This window comes from Botryllus schlosseri, chromosome 11, assembly GCF_051294905.1.
Source record: "Botryllus schlosseri isolate E-star chromosome 11, Bs_hap1, whole genome shotgun sequence".
NCBI lineage: Eukaryota > Metazoa > Chordata > Ascidiacea > Stolidobranchia > Styelidae > Botryllus > Botryllus schlosseri.
This window is the reverse complement of record NC_137246.1, coordinates 8,291,309-8,309,030: the sequence shown is the minus strand read 5'-3', so window position 1 is coordinate 8,309,030 and position 17,722 is coordinate 8,291,309. Positions and strand designations below refer to the sequence as shown.

At 42.5% G+C, this 17,722-nt stretch overlaps 1 protein-coding gene and 1 non-coding gene across 2 annotated transcripts; both read left to right on the top strand.

Annotated features, from left to right (window-relative positions):
- Positions 1-271: 271 nt before the first annotated feature.
- On the top strand, positions 272-344 carry Trnav-aac (transfer RNA valine (anticodon AAC)). The gene has a single exon. It is a non-coding gene; the product is annotated as a tRNA-Val (tRNA).
- Positions 345-14,691: 14,347 nt separating this feature from the next.
- On the top strand, positions 14,692-16,508 carry LOC145450767 (uncharacterized). The gene is made up of 2 exons (XM_080329275.1): positions 14,692-15,492; positions 15,552-16,508. Exons 1-2 carry the CDS (start codon positions 14,982-14,984, stop codon positions 16,016-16,018), a joined length of 978 nt encoding a protein of 325 aa, XP_080185401.1. The 5' UTR covers positions 14,692-14,981; the 3' UTR covers positions 16,019-16,508.
- Positions 16,509-17,722: the final 1,214 nt, after the last annotated feature.

Sequence of the window (17,722 nt, the reverse complement as noted above, 5' to 3'; positions counted from 1 at the left end):
AACAGAGTCTAAGCTCAATGGATTCGGGTCTCTAAAGGGCGAAAAATTTTCAACATGAAAATTAGATGCCGAAGATTACAAAAAGTGGCCATTTCAAAGCAGTTGCATACTTTTGTTGTAACTGCATTTAGGGTTGGCTTCAGTTTTTGAATGTCTCGGTTCGATAATATTATTCTGAAGTTTCACCTATTAGGAAACCCAAAAAGGTTAAAAAAGACGCTTCATTAAATACTACGAGATTCGATCAGGGGATAGTACACTTCCTATGAGTAGTTCCGTAGTGTAGTGGTTATCACGTCTGCTTAACACGCAGAAGGTCCTGGGTTCAAGCCCCAGCGGAACTAGTTTTTAAATCTATTTCATTGTTTCCTTTGCTGTAATTGTGATGACTTGGAGCAAGGCATGCCAATTATCGTCAAGATATATTTTGAATGAATCAGTACGACTGAACGACGCTGATTTTCGAATCCGCCTTCTTGAAGCGGATTGTTCTGCGGAATATAGTCCTACGTTGTCATTGGTGACTGAAATATCGATTGTTTTATACACCTTATTGTATGGTGCTTATAAACTGAAGTGTGAAGTATGTGAATCTCAGTGAAAATTTGTCAGTCGAAGTATGGATTATTATCGCAATGTAGAATATCTAGCTTCATATGTAGGGTTACATTAAAAACATGGTGTTTTAGTATGAGCCCACAGAGATTTGCACCCGATGTAGTCAACGCATGCATGCATAGTGTAGTAGTTACGTTACAGCAATTGAGATCCTCATCGGTTTAACTGTTAAAGCACGAATATATAAGAATATTGATACGAAATGGATGTTCTGATGAGGATGACCGCCGAACGTAAAAATACTGCATATCTTGTAGTTCCGGTTAGGGTTATTTTTGTCCGTTGTTGACCGGATTCGGAAGCGATTTTTGTCAAAGGAGCGACATTTACACTATATTATCAATTGTCAATGTCAATCCACTGTGACGTCACCAATAAAGATTCGTGACGTCATGGCTAAAAAATTGATTATTATGTTTAATGCAAGCATCTATCAGTTGACCTGCTAGTAATTTTAAGATTGCGCCTAGAGATAAATATGACTTATAACCAGGGTTGCCATACCGTCCTTATTTCTAAGATTTGTCCTTATTTTGAAGGGGCACGTCTTAGAAAACTCAACTGTCCTTATTCGTAAGAAATGTCCTTATTTTCGACTTGCGTCCTTATTTGGTCTTATTATCAACCGCTACAGAACTTCGATGATTTTCATCCGGTATCTGTGTTGCATAATATTCTAAAATTATGCTTTTTCGTCGAGATTTTATGACATCATAAATGAAAAGAACTCTTGTGACGTGCACACCACAAGATTTGATGACTTCCAAGTGGGGAGATAGCTATGGGCAGTGAGTGGTGGTATAGCAGTTTCGTCTGTACCAAGCTACGACAGCGAACGTCATTTTAACAGTAAACAGCAGCACCAATTCCTGCTGTATGGTCTACCGCAGAATAAGCTCCAGCAGTAGAGAAGGCGGCATTTATTAAGCAGCAAAAAAAGTCGCAGTGCAGTCGACCCATGGGTTAAAAAGTAGTAAAGCTATAAATAATTGATAAATTTTTCTAAATTATATTGCACTTGCGCATATAGTTTTCGCTACAAATAAGGCTAAATCTGATTAGTTTAAACCAGTGGTTCCCAACCTTTTTCGACCCATCGCCCCCTTTTCAAGGTCAACACCGATCATCGCCCCCCAAATTTTGTGTACCGAAAATTGGGCATACAAACTGTAATCACCGGCGGGTTGACTAAAAAAAAAGGTCAAATCTTTGGCTCGATGTCTAATTTGACACACTTTTGTAACTAAATTTCCGTGGGTTGACTAAAAAAAAGGACAGCCGTTTTAACGCGTCATCGCCCCTTCGCTATTTTCGCCCCCGTCGCCCCCTTTGTCCATTTTTGCCCCCCTGTCGCCCCCTTCGTCATTTTCGCCCCCCCTAGGCCGCCAAATCGCCCCCTGGGGGACGATATCGCCCCCGTTGGGAACCACTGGTTTAAATGAACAGGCGTAAAAACGATTGTCGTGACTCGTGACGATTATGAGAGAGAATTCAAAGGTATCTAACGCAGCTTGAAGGGCGAGTGTTTCGCACATAGCAATATCTGCAATTGTGACATCAACCTGGAGGCCATAGGAATGACAGCTATTTCAACTCACATTGATACCCCAAAACACAAGAAGTGTATCATGATAATTAATTTGAGCCAGTCGATGATAATTTTTCCACAAGTCGATCAGCACCAACGACCGCAGACTACATACAAGCATCTACTTTCTACTACAAGCAGCACTTTCTAATAACAAGGAGTTGATGGAGCGGATTGTTTCTGGTGAAAATTATGGAATGTGCAAAAATAAAAAATAAAAATAAAATTGTTGTTGTTTGCTTCTAAACTGAAGGATGATGGTTATGTCCAAAGCCCTCAAAGGCCGCTTTTAAAAACCGGAAAACAGAATTCTTGCACAGACTGATGGCGTCAAACGCATGGATGAATTTGAATACCCGTCAGACTTGGATACATCTAGAGTTCTGCTGGTCATATAGACCTTTATATATCGTCTCTGTGAAGGGTAAATTTCGAGACAATATTACTATCATCAAAATAACGGCTCAAATCCAAGTATAAATTGCAATAAGTCCAATATTACTCAGCGTATAATCCACTGCAAACTTCTGCAGTGTGTGCTGCAATGTATGAAGAGCTATAACATACCGACATAGTAATATGTTGTAATGATATGCGTTTTCAGTTTATTTCAATGCACAGCATCCGCCAATCTGAGCCTATCAATGCTAAATAACCGATATAGAATTTATATAAGTATATGTGCCTGTGTATACTTTTAAATTAGTTGGCTAGCAACCGTTTTTTTCGTTATAAGTAGCATACTCGAGTGTTTTCATGAGGCTGCATACGTGCTGTGAAGTTTGAAATGCGGCTCCGACATCCAAAACGGTTGGGAACCACTGGTTTACCGCAATTACTGACGTGCGCTCCTGATGACAGTCAGTCGAAAAAATCAGTGTTGTGTAAATTTGGCAAAATGAAAATCGTATTTCTTGCGATGTTTAAAACTTCTGTAACTGCAACGGTACTTTTTATCAACAACTCAGATCATTTGGTTTCATTTTAAAGTAGTTGGAGTGATGGAGTCACAGTCAAGGCATTTTATCAAACTCCGACTCCAACCAATATGTCGTGATTCCCCAACTCACACAGTCACCTCAATATGTGACAGCCAGAGGTGGTCAGTAAGGAAATACTTCTACTTATTGGAAGTACTCAAGTAGTTTTCCTCTACTTCTGGTACTTAATCAAGTAGATCTGATTTTTTCTACTTCTACTTCTACTTCGTATTATTTAGTGATCTACTCACTTACTTTTCGCTATTTTCAGTTTGTCAAGTAGAAGTAGTTAATTCCCCCAATACGACAGATAGCCTGAGAAATTTTGGGGCTGTTTTCACGGAGTACCAACATTTAATATTCATAAAAGTCAAGTATAAAAGCCCAAAAATTTTTTTTGCGCGCAGCAGCAGTTGTGGAGTGGCAAATATGTTTTCACGAAAGTATCAGTGAATATAATTTAGGTACCGGATTGCTTGGCCCCGCCCACACCGCATTGTCGCCTATATCAAATATTTCAACACAGTAAATATGGCCCACCATAACGTTTGAAACTCCCGTTTTACAATCTAGCAATTACTTATCATATCGTTATCGAGCAGCCCATGACGTGTTCTGCTAATCTGGAAAATTCAGTTTTTTTAACGTTACACCTGTTTTAGCAGATCACCTTTGAAGCTTTATGGACAAAGACATAAAATATATTTTCCGCTTTTTTTAAGTGGTATTTGTATTACACTTTCAATTCCGAGTATCATCCTTTCAGTTCTAATTACTTTCAGTTCGTTTGTCTGCAGAACATAGGCTACATGTTGAAGCATAAAAGCAAGTGTAGTAATGCCTCTATTATCCGAAAATATAGCAACACTCAATATAAATTTTACGATCCACAATATTTGTTATTAACGTATACTAATCACACAAAGTGTTGAAACCGTATCCGAAACAACTTCTCCGTATTGCTCTTCGCCTAAACTTGGGGCCTTATAATATTGCGTGGGGCTAGGGCACCATGCCATGATATTATCGAAAACGGGGTCTTCTAGTAAACAAAGGCTTAGTATCGCATTTTCATATCAATACTATAATTTGCATCCCGCGATGCGAAAGAATGCTTATTTTGCCGACAGTTGATACCTCCTGGGATGCATCAATACGAATCAAGTTATTCTCTGCACCTTCTGCATAGCTCAATTTGCAGCTTTTGACAGTCCATGCGAACGAATTAAGACTGTTTTCAAAACTACTTACTTACTTGAGTAGATTTAAAGTCGGTCAATTCTACTTCTACTTCAAGTAGTTTTAGGTGGCTTGTTGAAGAAGTACTTCTACTTGTGCTTGAGTAGATTTTTTAGTCGCTAATACTGCTTCTATTTGAGTAGCTTTATTGACTACTTTGACCACCTTTGGTGACAGCCCACCCATTCGGGGTGTATGTGATGATTGTTAGTTACTATTGTGATGTTACTGTTAATTCTAGGGTCGCCAAGTGTCTAGCACAGAATACGGGAAATGGACACTTGGTGGACCCATGACAATGTCATGCCTTCTTGTCTGAACTGGCTGCCGTGAGGACGCAGAAATAAAGCTTTCTAAAAACCATTGTGAATCTCTCTACATCGACTACATGAGGAGGTCTTGCACAATAGCGAGCACACCAAAAAACAAAGTCGATAGTACATATCAGTGGTTCCCCACTGATGGGAAATTCCCCACTGGTGGGGAATTCAATGGTTTCTAGTGGGGAATAGACGCGTTTGCTCAAAATTATCTACAGGACAGTCTTCATATTCCCGGAGACACATGCGCAATTACCGCTACCAGTCAACTGCTCTGAAATGTATGTATCGAAAAATATATTGCGCGGTGTTCACAAAACCTCATTTTTAACTCTGGATAGCCAATCATGGCGTCACAAACGCATCTAGCACGACTAGTTTGACGTGAAATAACGCTTTCTAGATTTTTTTAGCGTTACTGGTATCGGTTCACAATACGTTTTACGTTGCAGTTATAGGCGATTGTCTTACGTACTGGTGCGGTTGTGTGTCTTCTGTAGTCAAACCATCAAATAGCTGCTCTGTGATGACAAATGTGTTGGGTAGTGGGGAACAGGACCGTAACTGCCGCACCACAAACCCGCCAATTGGGGGGGGGCGAGCTCGAAGGGGCCCAAAATGATTTATAGAGTATTTTTTTGGAAATTTATGTCACTTATTCAAATTGTTTGTTGCGCTGGGAGCGTGATTTAATATTGGCTATTATTTTTATTTTTGGGTACCCTTCCCCCACGAAAATAGGTAGAATTTATAGAAATGGAGACTTCGGCGTCGGCCATTACTGCGCCACGACGCACCAAGACATATGAAGTTATAGGCCATGTAACATGGGACTCCGAGAATTGTGCCAGAACGATCACGAGCGAGAAGACCTCGGCCGAGAAGGAATGCCCTTGTGGTGAACGAAAACTTTGATATATATATACAATATACATATATGTTTAATTATCCATAGACGGCTAAATGGCTGGCGCCGAATGTTCCTGGCCTGGCGATCTGAACCCCAAAGGACAAATGCCATTCAGCAGGAAAAAATTATTCGCCAGTAAAGCAATACCAATTTGAAATCGCGCGTGCCTTATAGTTTTGACGATTTCCATATCTTTTGACATAGCAGATATTGGAGGTCACGAAATAGCATCATATGTAACGAAGTCAATATATCCACGGGTCTGCCCGAAGATGTTAAATTCATATTTAGAGGTCCTACCTTTTCCAACACACCTCACTCAGCTCTACCGGTAAATCTGATTACGCGAGCAGAGAGGGGATAAAAAATTGATAGCAAAATATATGCAATTCCCGATCATATTGACCAATTCAAACATGAATTATATAAATTTTTCGCGCTTCGCGCGTTTACGGTCCTGGTTGGGAATGAAGGCTCGGAATAAATCGGAAGTGGGGAATGAAGACAAAAAGGTTGGGAACCACTGCTATATATCGTTGTCAACGGAGAGTTATCTAGAGCAGTGATTCCCAAGTGCGGCCCTGAGGGCCGCATGCGGCCCCCAGATAGCCTTCTTGCGGCCCCAAAAATATATTAGGAAATCGAATAATGACAAAAATAAAATATATATTTATAAAATACTTTTGCTTGACTTGACCTCTGTGGTTTTTAATTATAGAATTGCAGGAAAGTTGTGAGTATAGACTGCTAACGTTATATCACTGCTGTTTCAATGCGATGTGCCCTAACTTTCCAGTTGAACGAGCAGTAGCTATAGATATAAATAGGTATTGATAACTTTCAAAACCGGAGGAAAATCTCTCCCGCGTGGTCGCTTGACTAAAAAAGAAAAAGAGGCTCAACTCCCGGAAAATACAGTTTTTCTTTCACATTAACAGATGGTTGACTGAAAAAAAAACTTCCCGGTCCAGCTCCGAAATATCCGCCGTATCGTTCCTACAGTGCTGACTTAATGTATATCAGTCAAATTTGGCCCTATATGTAACCAAAATCCTCAAAAAAGAAGACAAAATCTCAAACAATAAGACATTTGGGCGTCCTCCGAGGACACTTTAAAAACAATCAAAAAAGAGGACAAATCATCTTAAAAGAGGACGTATGGTAACCCTATAATAACTAGATGTGCATCACGTGACTTACGGTTGAATACGCCGAGATGCATACTGCTTAGTCGGCTAAAAGCAGCATAATTGGTAGTCCTATATTCAGGGCCGTAACTGCCGTCCCCCAAACCCCCCAATTGAGGGGGCCGAGTTCGAAGGGGGCCCAAAATTATTTCGTGAATTGGCATAAATTATAGAGTATTTTCTGAAAATTTATGCAACTTCTTCAAATATTTCGCGCTGGGCGAGATTTCAATTCGCCGCATATCTTGATTATTGGGTACTCTCCCCCAAGAAAAAATACGCAAGATATTATAGAAATGGGCATATCAGCGTTGGCCATGACCGCACCACAACGCACCAAGACATATAAAGTTTTAGGCCATGTAACATGTGACTCCAAGAAGTGTGAACGATCGGCAGCGAGAAAGCCTTGGCCGTAAAGGACTGCTTTTATGCTGACCAAAAACTTCGAAATACCAAAAACTGCGTTATATATACAAAATACATATAGGTTTATTTGTCCATATAAGCACCTAAATGACTGGCGCCGAATGTTCTTGTCTTGGCAATCTGAACCTCACAAGAAAAATACCATCCTGCAGGAAAGAAAATTATATGCCAGTGAAGATATACCAATCTGAAATCGTGTGATCTTCCAGTTTAGTATAGGTTTGGGCAATTCTACATTTTTTGATATAGCAGACATCAGGATGTCACGAAATAACATCATGTGAAGAAGTCATACCTAGGGGTCTGCCCGCCCGAAGATGTTCAATTTTACGGGGTCTGCAGTTTCAAGACACCTCTCACTCAGCTATACCGGTAAATCGGATTACGTGGGCAAAGAGGACAACCACGCAATTCCCGATCTTATTCACCGATTTTATCATGAATTATCGAAATATTCGGGCGTCGCGCTGTCTCAATAAACAGTACAACTTTAATTTCGTGGCAAAAGCGAACAACGTCATGCGAGGTCAGTTTATCACCCTATGGGAGCCCGGGGTCCTGACGAAGTGCCGTTACGTTCCTGCCAACGGGTATACCCCCGAATATGTTTAATTCCTATTGAGGGTGCCGATACCTTTACAAACACACCTCACTCAGTTCTACCGGTAAATCAGATTACGTGAACATAGACAAGATGAAAATTGATAGCAATACATGCAATTCCCGATCATATTGACCGATTCAGTCATGAAACTAAAGAAATTTCTCGCGCTTCGCGCGTTTAGACTAGGCTTACCATACGTCCTCTTTTAAGAGGATTTGTCCTCTTTTTTGACTTTTTTAAAGTGTCCTCGGAGGACGCCCTTTTGTCCTCTTTTTTGAAAATTTAGGTCAGATTTAGAGCAAATTGCGAGTGATATGGCGCAAATTAGCACAGAAGTGACGCTTCGGCGGGTATTTCGGAGTGAAAAACGGTGATTTTAGCGCTGAGCCAAAATATGACCTTTTTTTTTTTTCAGTCAACCGATCGCAAAGTGGGAAAAATTCACCGGTTTTTGAGAATTCTATTCCGGTTTTGCAAATTTCTGAAAAAGTGTCCTCTTTTTAGATTTCCAAAATATGGTAAGCCTAGTTTAGACGAGAAAAGCTGATTCACTCAACGGACACCCAATGCAGCAGATAAGTAGCGGTAAACAATGTACAGTTTTGAAATCTGGCCATGGCAATAAAACTACTCCGAAATACCCATGATGACTGATTGGGTCCGTTTCATAGCCGTAGTATTCGTGCGGCCCTGACCGTACTCTGAAATTCTAAATTTGGCTCTCACACCGAAAAAGTTTGGGAACCACTGATCTAGAGGCACGCAACAGATTCCTAGTGCTCGACACGATTTGGGATTCGGATGATGTCTCTGCCGTTACGCCAAGCCATTTTGATCATGCAACTTTACTCGAGGACCAGAGGATATTGAGTTTAAAGAAGAAGCTCCTATTCTGAACTTTTGGTCATACGTCTGTTGTAGGACGTTCGGGGCTTCTCGGTGGCAGTCGTTATCATCAAGGTGTAAGCAGCTTTTGACGAGAGTATTTGCTGGTCACTTGGTGTAACGCATTAAGTACACAAGTTTTTGTTTCTGATTTATAATTTTGTTTCTAATTATCATTTCAAAAATGTCCATGAAACTATTGAAGTCACTTGGATTACCAAAAAAGATTGGGGGTTCTCAAGGGGGCCAAAGGTTTGGTTGAATTATTGAATTACTGGCGGGGCTATAGATGCACAAAATTGGCAAAACGAACATGAGTCATTTTTGTTATGGAAGACAAGTTGGAACCAGGCACTACTTCTGAGCCAGATGGCCTACTGACGTCGAAAGTAGGCTTGTGATTCATAGCAGCAGTGAGCGGAGAAGTTGTAGCGATCACATTTCATAGATTTGACGTGATGGGACTATGTGACGAGACCAAGTTAGGACTACAGGGTTGGTTCGATTGGTTTGAAATAAGGTCAGATTTGTTTGAAATGAGGTTAGTCTCATGTTTGAAATGAGGATAGTCATGTCAGAAATAAGGATAGTCATGTTTGAAATGAGGATAGTCGCTATATTCACTATAAAGTCAGTTGCAGTACCAGGCACGACTTCCCAGTGGTAACCCAGTCCTAACACACCCCAGACATGATGTCAGAACACGCCCCAGACACGATGTCCGATCGGCAGCACAGGCCGAACACACCCCAGACATGATGTTCAAACACGCGCCAGACACGATGTACAAGTGTCAATACAGGCCTAACACGCCCAAGACACCATGCATGAATGGCAACACAGACCGAACACGCCCCAGACACGATGTCCTAGTGTCAACTCAAATCCGAAAACAACCCAGACACCATGTTTGAATGGCCGAACATGCCCCAGACACGATGTCCGATTGGCAGCACAGGCCGAACACACCCCAGACATGATGTCCAAACACGCCCCAGATACGATGTCCGAGTATCAACACAGGCCGAACACGCCCAAGACACCATGTCAGAATGGCAACACGGACCGAACACGCCCCAGACATGATGTCCAAACACGCCCCAGACATGATGTCCGATTGGCAGCACAGGCCGAACACACCCCAGACATGATGTCCAAACACGCCCCAGACATGATGTCCGATTGGCAGCACAGGCCGAACACACCCCAGACATGACGTCCACACACGCCCCAGACACGATGTCCAAATGGCAACACAGGCCGAACAGACCCCAGACATGATGTCCAAACACGCTCCGGACACGATGTCCGAGTATCAACACAGACCGAACACGCCCCAGACACCATGTCTGAATGGCAATAGGACAGGCTGAACACGCCCCAGACACCATGTTTGAATGGCAATAGGACAGGCTGAACACGCCCCAGACATGATGTCTGAACTCGCCGCAGACACGTTGTCCGAGTGTCAACACAGGCCGACGCGCCCCAGACATAATGTCTGAATAGCAGCACAGGCCGAACACAACCCAGCCATGATGTCGGAACACGCCCCAGACACGATGTGGGATTGGCAACACAGTCCCAACACCCCCCCAGACACGATGTTAATAAGGTTAGTCATGTTTGAAATAAGGTCAGTCTCGTGTTTGAAATAAGGATAGTCATGTTAGAAATAAGGATAGTCATGTTTGATATAAGGATAGTCATGTTTGAAATAAGGTTAGTCTCATGTTTGAAATGAGGATAGTCATGTTAGAAATGAGGATAGTCATGTTTGAAATGAGGATATAGTCGCTATATATTCACTATGAGGTCAGTTGTAGTACCAGGCACGATTTCCCAGTGGTAACCCAGTCCGAACACATCCCAGACATGATGTCCGAACTCGCCGCAGACACAATGTCCGAGTGTCAACTCAGTCCGAACACAACCCAGACACCATGTTTGAATGGCCGATCTCGACCCAGACATGATATCCGAACACGCTCCAGACACGATGTCCGAGTATCAACACAGGCCGAACACGCCCAAGACGCCATGTCTGAATGACAACACAGACCGAACACGCCCCAGACACGATGTCTGATAGGCAACACAGGCCAAACACACCCCGGACATGATGTCGAAACACGCTCCAGACACGATGTCCGAGTGTCAACACAGGCCTAACACACGCCCAAGACACCATGTCTGAATGGCAACACAGACCCAACACGCCCCAGTTACTATGTCCGATGAGTGTCAACTCAGTTCGAACACAACCCAGACACCCTGTTTGAATGGCCGATCTCACCCCTGACATAATGTCCGAACACGCGCCAGACACGATGTCCGAGCAAAACGATACCTATTTATGGGGCTGACTGGTAGCAGCGTGTGATGGCTTTCGTTGGAAATGCCGCTCCCCATAAGTAGACCACAGCAAATTTCGACATCGTATTATGTTATAGCAATCTTGTCAAATAATATGCCGCATCTGAGAAGTTCTATATTGCTTGAGACAGAAGCCTAGTCGTCTCATCGTTCATAAGGCCAAAAATGATAAAGACAATAAATAGTGAACGAATGTATATAAGGCCAGGGGCGGCCAACCCGTTGCCCGCGAGTAAATTTTGAGTGGCCCGCGAGATAATTCCCGAAATTAGCTGTAATATCAAATAATAAATATTGCATGTAATTTAACGTTTATATATATCGGCGCGACAAATTAGGTAATTTTTTGTGAATTTGCAGGGTGAATTGGATTAGATTGCCCGCGAAATTTGGGTTGTTAGTAACTTGAAGCATTAGTTCCGACGCATTGGCGTAGTTCGGGGCTCGCCTTGTTTTTCGTAGATCTTCGTGTATGATCATAAAGTATAATATTTCGTGGTAGATTCATTTGACCTGATATTTTTCTAAGTACTAAGCGCGATTTATTGTCACTCAATTTCTTGTTTTTAGCTCCCCCTCCTGAAAATTTACCGAATTGAGTCTGATATACTCGCAATTATGAGAGAACGTGTCGTCTGTGTCGACTTCGCATGTGCATTTGCAATTATAGACGCGTAAGCAGGAATCTTCGATATTTATATGTGTGAGCCCCAATATTCCTGTCCTTGTCAAATGAGCCCAGCGGCAAACACAGGCGACCCGCAATAAATGCAAGGGACATTAGTATTGGCCGAACTCATATATTAACTTTGAAACTCCAATTTAACAATACCGATCTTGATTCCGGATTTACAATTCCGGAAATACAATTTAAAATCTAGCAGGTTAACGGAACCACCCAGAAATATAGCCGTCCAAGTCTGAAATCTGAAAATCGGCATAGTTCCGAATGATCGCTCGATAAAATTCCCAATATCATGGTCAATTATTTATTCGGACATGGTGTCTTGGGCGTGTTAGGCCTGTGTTGACACTCGGACATCGTGTCTGGAGCGTGTTTGGACATCATGTCCGGGGTGTGTTCGGCCTGTGTTGCCAATCAGACATCGTGTCTGGGGCATGTTCGGTCTGTGTTGTCATTCAGACATGGTGTCTTGGGCGTGTTCGGCCTGTGTTGATACTCGGACATCGTGTCTGGCGCGTGTTCGGATATTATGTCTGGTCGAGATCGGCCATTCAAACATAGTGTCTGGGCTGTGTCCGGACTGAGTTGACACTCGGACATTGTGTCTGCGGCGAGTTCGGACATCATGTCTGGGACGTGTTATTCGGACTGGATGTGGGATGTCTTCGGACTGGGTTACCACTGGGGAATCGTGCCTGGTACTACAACTGACCTCATAGTGAATATATAGCAACTATCCTTATTTCAAACATGACTATCCTCATTTCTAACATGACTATCCTCATTTCAAACATGAGACTAACCTTATTTCAAACATGACTATCCTTATATCAAATATGACTATCCTTATTTCTAACATGATTATCCTTATTTCAAACACGAGACTGACCTTATTTCAAACATGACTAACCTTATTAACATCGTGTCTGGGGGGTGTTGGGACTGTGTTGCCAATCCCACATCGTGTCTGTGGCATGTTCTGACATCATATCTGGGTTGTGTTCGGCCTGTGCTGCCATTCATACATTATGTCTGGGGCGTGTCGGCCTGTGTTGACACTCGGACATTGTGTCTGCGGCGAGTTCGGACATCATGTCTGGGGCGTGTACGGCCTGTGCTATTGCCATTCAAACATGGTATCTGGGGCGTGATCGGTCTGTGTTGCCATTCGGACATGGTGTCTTGGGCGTGTTCGGCCTGTGTTGATACTCGGACATCGTGTCTGAGGCGTGTTTGGACATCATGTCTGGGGTGTGTTCGGCCTGTTCTGCCAATCGGACATCGTGTCTGGGGCGTGTTTGGTCTGTGTTGCCATTCGGAAATGGTGTCTTGGGCGTGTTCGGCCTGTGTTGATACCCGGACATCGTATCTGGGGCGTGTTTGGACATCATGTCTGGGGTGTGTTCGGCCTGTGCTGCCAATCGGACATCGTGTCTGGGGCATGTTCGGCCATTCAAACATGGTGTCTTGGTTTTTTTTCGGATCTGAGTTGATACTCGAACATCGTGTCTGGGGCGTGTTCGGTCTGTGTTTCCATTCATACATTGTGTCTTGGGCGTGTTAGGCCTGTATTGAGACTCGTACATCGTGTCTGGCGCGTGTTTGAACACCATGTCAGGGGTGTGTTCGGCCTGTGCTGCCAATGGGACATCGTGTCTGGGGCGTGTTGTGACATGATGTGTGGGATGTGCTCGGACTGGGTTACCACTGGGAAGTCGTGCCTGGTACTGCAACTGACTTTATAGTGAATATAGCGACTATCCTCATTTCAAACATGACTATCCTTATTTCTGACATGACTATCCTCATTTCAAACCTGAGACTAACCTCATTTCAAACAAATCTGACCTTATTTCAAACCAATCGAACCAACCTTCCTCAGTTAGGAGGTTGGCAATAGACGTTGGTGCCGTCAGTACTACGACTACTTATACTCGTACTGCTGGCATTCGTAGCACCCAAACTGCGAATTGGTAAGGAACAATATGAACTTCCAAGGGGTGAGAAAATAGCCGACGTACCAGTTTCTGAGAGATTTGGAGTCAACGGCGATGCTCGAAGTTGTTGCGGTTCGGATTTCACCACTGGTAGCCTAACGGTGGAACGTCGGCGTTCTCGGATACTGTGACGGGGTTCGAGCTTGATGTTGGTTGATGCACATTTTGTATGCTTTTGGAATCTTTTCTTGATGAAGGTGTTCCAACGAACAGATTTGAAGATTGACAAAAAACCATCATATAACCGCAGATCGCGCCACAGGGTGGATTGTAGCATTTGGCTGCTAAATTTCCCCTTTTGGCACCGAGAAAAATACTCGCTTTGTTGGTGCGTGCTTTCTACTAAAAATGAAATGCAATATGCGCATTGGCAAATACGTCCTAAACCAATATCAAGCGAAAAATGTGATTGAAACCACTAATTGACAATCTTGATCTGTGAATGGGTGGGAATGTTATGAAATGCTGGCAATTCGTCCAAATTGACCACGCAAGCTCCCGTCGAAGACGCGGTTTTAGTAAGAAAATTAAGACAGTGAGTTCTTTTTGGGCACAGCAGTAAAAAAATTGTTCGAAGTAATTTTTCAGTACGTCTCGATATATGTCATCGCAAAAAAAAAATCGCAAATCCATCAACCAATAGAGCATATAGGCCGGCATACGATCGAAAACGAAATGACAAGACTTATCAATTTCGCAATGATATAAACTATTGGTCCTATTGGGGGTGTTCCGTCACACGCGAATAATTTTCTTTGAAAAATAAATTGCCCCAAAAGACTATATTTTCTCTTGATATAAGAAATAATTTTAAGCTGCCTACGAGCTTTGTACATTTAAAAAGCTCCGTTTCACTTTTTGCAAAAACATGGTTATATTATAGAGTATGACTGGAGTGACGACTCGATTGTTCTCCCATTGTTAGCCGGCAGAATGGTCACGGTCAGATGGATCCACCCAAAACAGGATCGCTCAGTGCTTGTTTCAATGGCGTTCAAGGCGATTCTTCGTGTATTTCTTGAAGTTGCGTTGGAATTAGTTAGACAGTTCAACATTTAGGCAGCGGTGGCGAGTCGTTATGACTAGTGAATAATACCGTGTAGCCTCTGTTGTATTTTTCGCCAGATTTAGATCATATTTCGTCACGGATAGAAATCGGTATCATGACTGATTCAGCTGCATCACTTTGGGATGACTGGGAGGGACTGACTGAAATGGAAATTGAAGAATGTTTCGAAGGACTCGATAACTGGAAAGGTGTGATTTGTGAGGAATGCGAAGCATCCTTTCCGACTGTGAAAGCTCTGAAAAAACATTACAAAAATCATGAAGTTCCCACCAGTACTTGGGATATATCTGAGGATGCTGTAATTGCTGTTTTGAAAAGGGCTTGTGTAAATACCAAAAAATACTTTGAATGCGCCCCATCATTCGAGGAACTAGACGTGATCAAAGCTGTTCCATTGGTGAAGCAACTCCATTCTGAATATTGCAAACTTGGTGTTGACGGATTTTATCAACATTATTCTAATATCTGTCACCAAGCTAACAAGTTGCTGGGTTTGCCGCAATTGCCAGCTTCAGCATTACTTTTGAAGATGTTTGATTCTCTCGTGTGCGGTAAAGAACAGGATCCAATCACAGAGATTGGAGGAGTCAACAGCAAGGAATCTGGTAAGTAAATAGCCTTTGATACTTTGCCTTTCCATGGAAAAACTTTGACATGTTTTTAGACATACTTGAATATATTGGTGGAGTGCTTTTGAGAGCCATTTCTAAGCAAGCTAACGATGCAATTGCCACATGCCTAACATCTGCAGCGCCATCGGGAAACATCATTAAAGTGATGCAGAAGAAAGTCGGTGGATTGAAGAGCCCGTCTGAACAGTTTCATGGCATGGTTCTCCGCTTTTATGTTATCCACAGTAAAGAAATGGCAAAACCCCTGGAAAAGATCAATTTTTTCAGGGTAGGCCTACTTGACGCAATTCACTGTGATCCATTCTTTAACAAATTAATTCATACTGTGTCACTTCAATCTGGCTCAGACCTAAATGAGGTTGAGGATGTTATGGACAAGGCAATGAGACACTTGAATAACATCTTGTCTCACAATTTTGCAAAGTTTGCATTGCATGAGAAGCAAAAAAAGTCCTCCAAATTTTCCAAAAGTTTGCGAGATGGCTTGAAAAAAAAATGAACAATATTCTCTTTTAGTATGGTAGTTTTTTCTCTCTGTGGCAAATGCTGCCTATCCACATTGAGGTTCCCTACCTAAAAAAGGAAACCAATGCGTCGGTCGAAACCTTGACGTTGTGCATTGGCTTACTACTAATGTCGACCGGCAGACGTCTTCCTGTGTTCTTGGCAATGACAACGAGTTCCCTTCAAGTGCGATTTTGCACGCTTTCAAGAAGTAAGCTCTGGTAATTGTGAGTCGAGCTCAAGCAGAACATTATCATTACACAAGGCTCTTGTTCTAGTCATCAGGGCCGTAACCACACTTCGTCAGCCCCCCCCCAAAACGTTGGTCATGGACCCCTCATAGGGTGATAAACCGAACTTCTGGGGGCCTCGTCCCCCAGACCCCCCATTGGCTATACGCTGTGTACCGCTACTCATCATCTGTGTTCACCGTCCGTTTAGTGGGGCAGCTTTGGTCGCCCACACGCGCAAAGCGCAAAAAATTTCATCACGTTGTTCGCTTTTGTCACGAAATAAGGGCCACAGTTTAGTGAGCCAGCGCGAAGCGCGAAAATATTCGATAATTCATGATAAAATCGGTCAATAATATTGGGAATTGCGTATATATTGCTATCAATTTCTTGTTCACGTTGTCAGATTTACCGGTAGAGCTGAATGAGGTGGCTTGGAAACTGTAGGGCCCGTAAATAATAATTAAACATATTCGGGCGGGCGGCCCCGTTGGTATGACTTCGTTTCATGATGTCATTTCGTGATCTCCTGTCTGTTATATCAAAAAATACAGAATCACCCAAATGTACTAGACTAACGACGCACGTGATTTCAAATTGATATTTCTTTATGGGCAATGGGCATACAATTTTTCCCTGCGGATTATGGTATTTGTTTTCTGAGGTTCAGATTGCCAAGACAGGAACATTCGGCGCCAGTCATTTAGGCGCCTATGGAAAATTAAACCTATATGCATTTTGCATATATAACGAAGTTTTCGGTCAGCGTAAGCGGACGGTCCTTTTTGGCCCAGGTTTTCTCGCTGCCGATCGTTCTGGCACACTTCTTGGAGTCGCATGTTACATGTTCTAAAACTTTAAATGTCTCGCCGATATGTCCATTTCGATAAATCTTGCGTATGTTGTCTTGTGGAAGAGTAGGCTACCAAATAACTGGAAGAGTAGGCTACCAAATAACTAAGAAAGTTGGCAACTTGAAATCACACGCAGCGCGAAATTTTTTGAAAAAGTTGCATAAATTTTTGAAAAATACTCAATAATTTATGCTAATTCGCGAAATAATTTTGGGCCCCCTTTGAGCTCGCGCCCTCCCCAATTGGGGGGTTTGGGGTGCGGCAGTGACGGTCCTGCTAGTCATACTCAGTTTCTGCGGTTATCGGACAGGCATTATATAAGACTACAAGACAGTTGCAATATTATTTGTTATATTCATACTCGAGTTTCTGCAGTTAATATAGGACATATTTTCAATCAACGATATCGTGAATTGCATATCGGTATAGTTCAAGATCTTTCCACTTGTTCACTTTGTAGTATTCTTCAGTCTTTCTTTCCATGAATTCATCTCACAATAGCCAATGCACACGAACCAGATATTCTATATAGAATCTATACCTTCTGTCATTATATTCATATACGTAGCAAACTCTACAAAGGATCAAAGCCACAATATCACATCAATCTCGTGA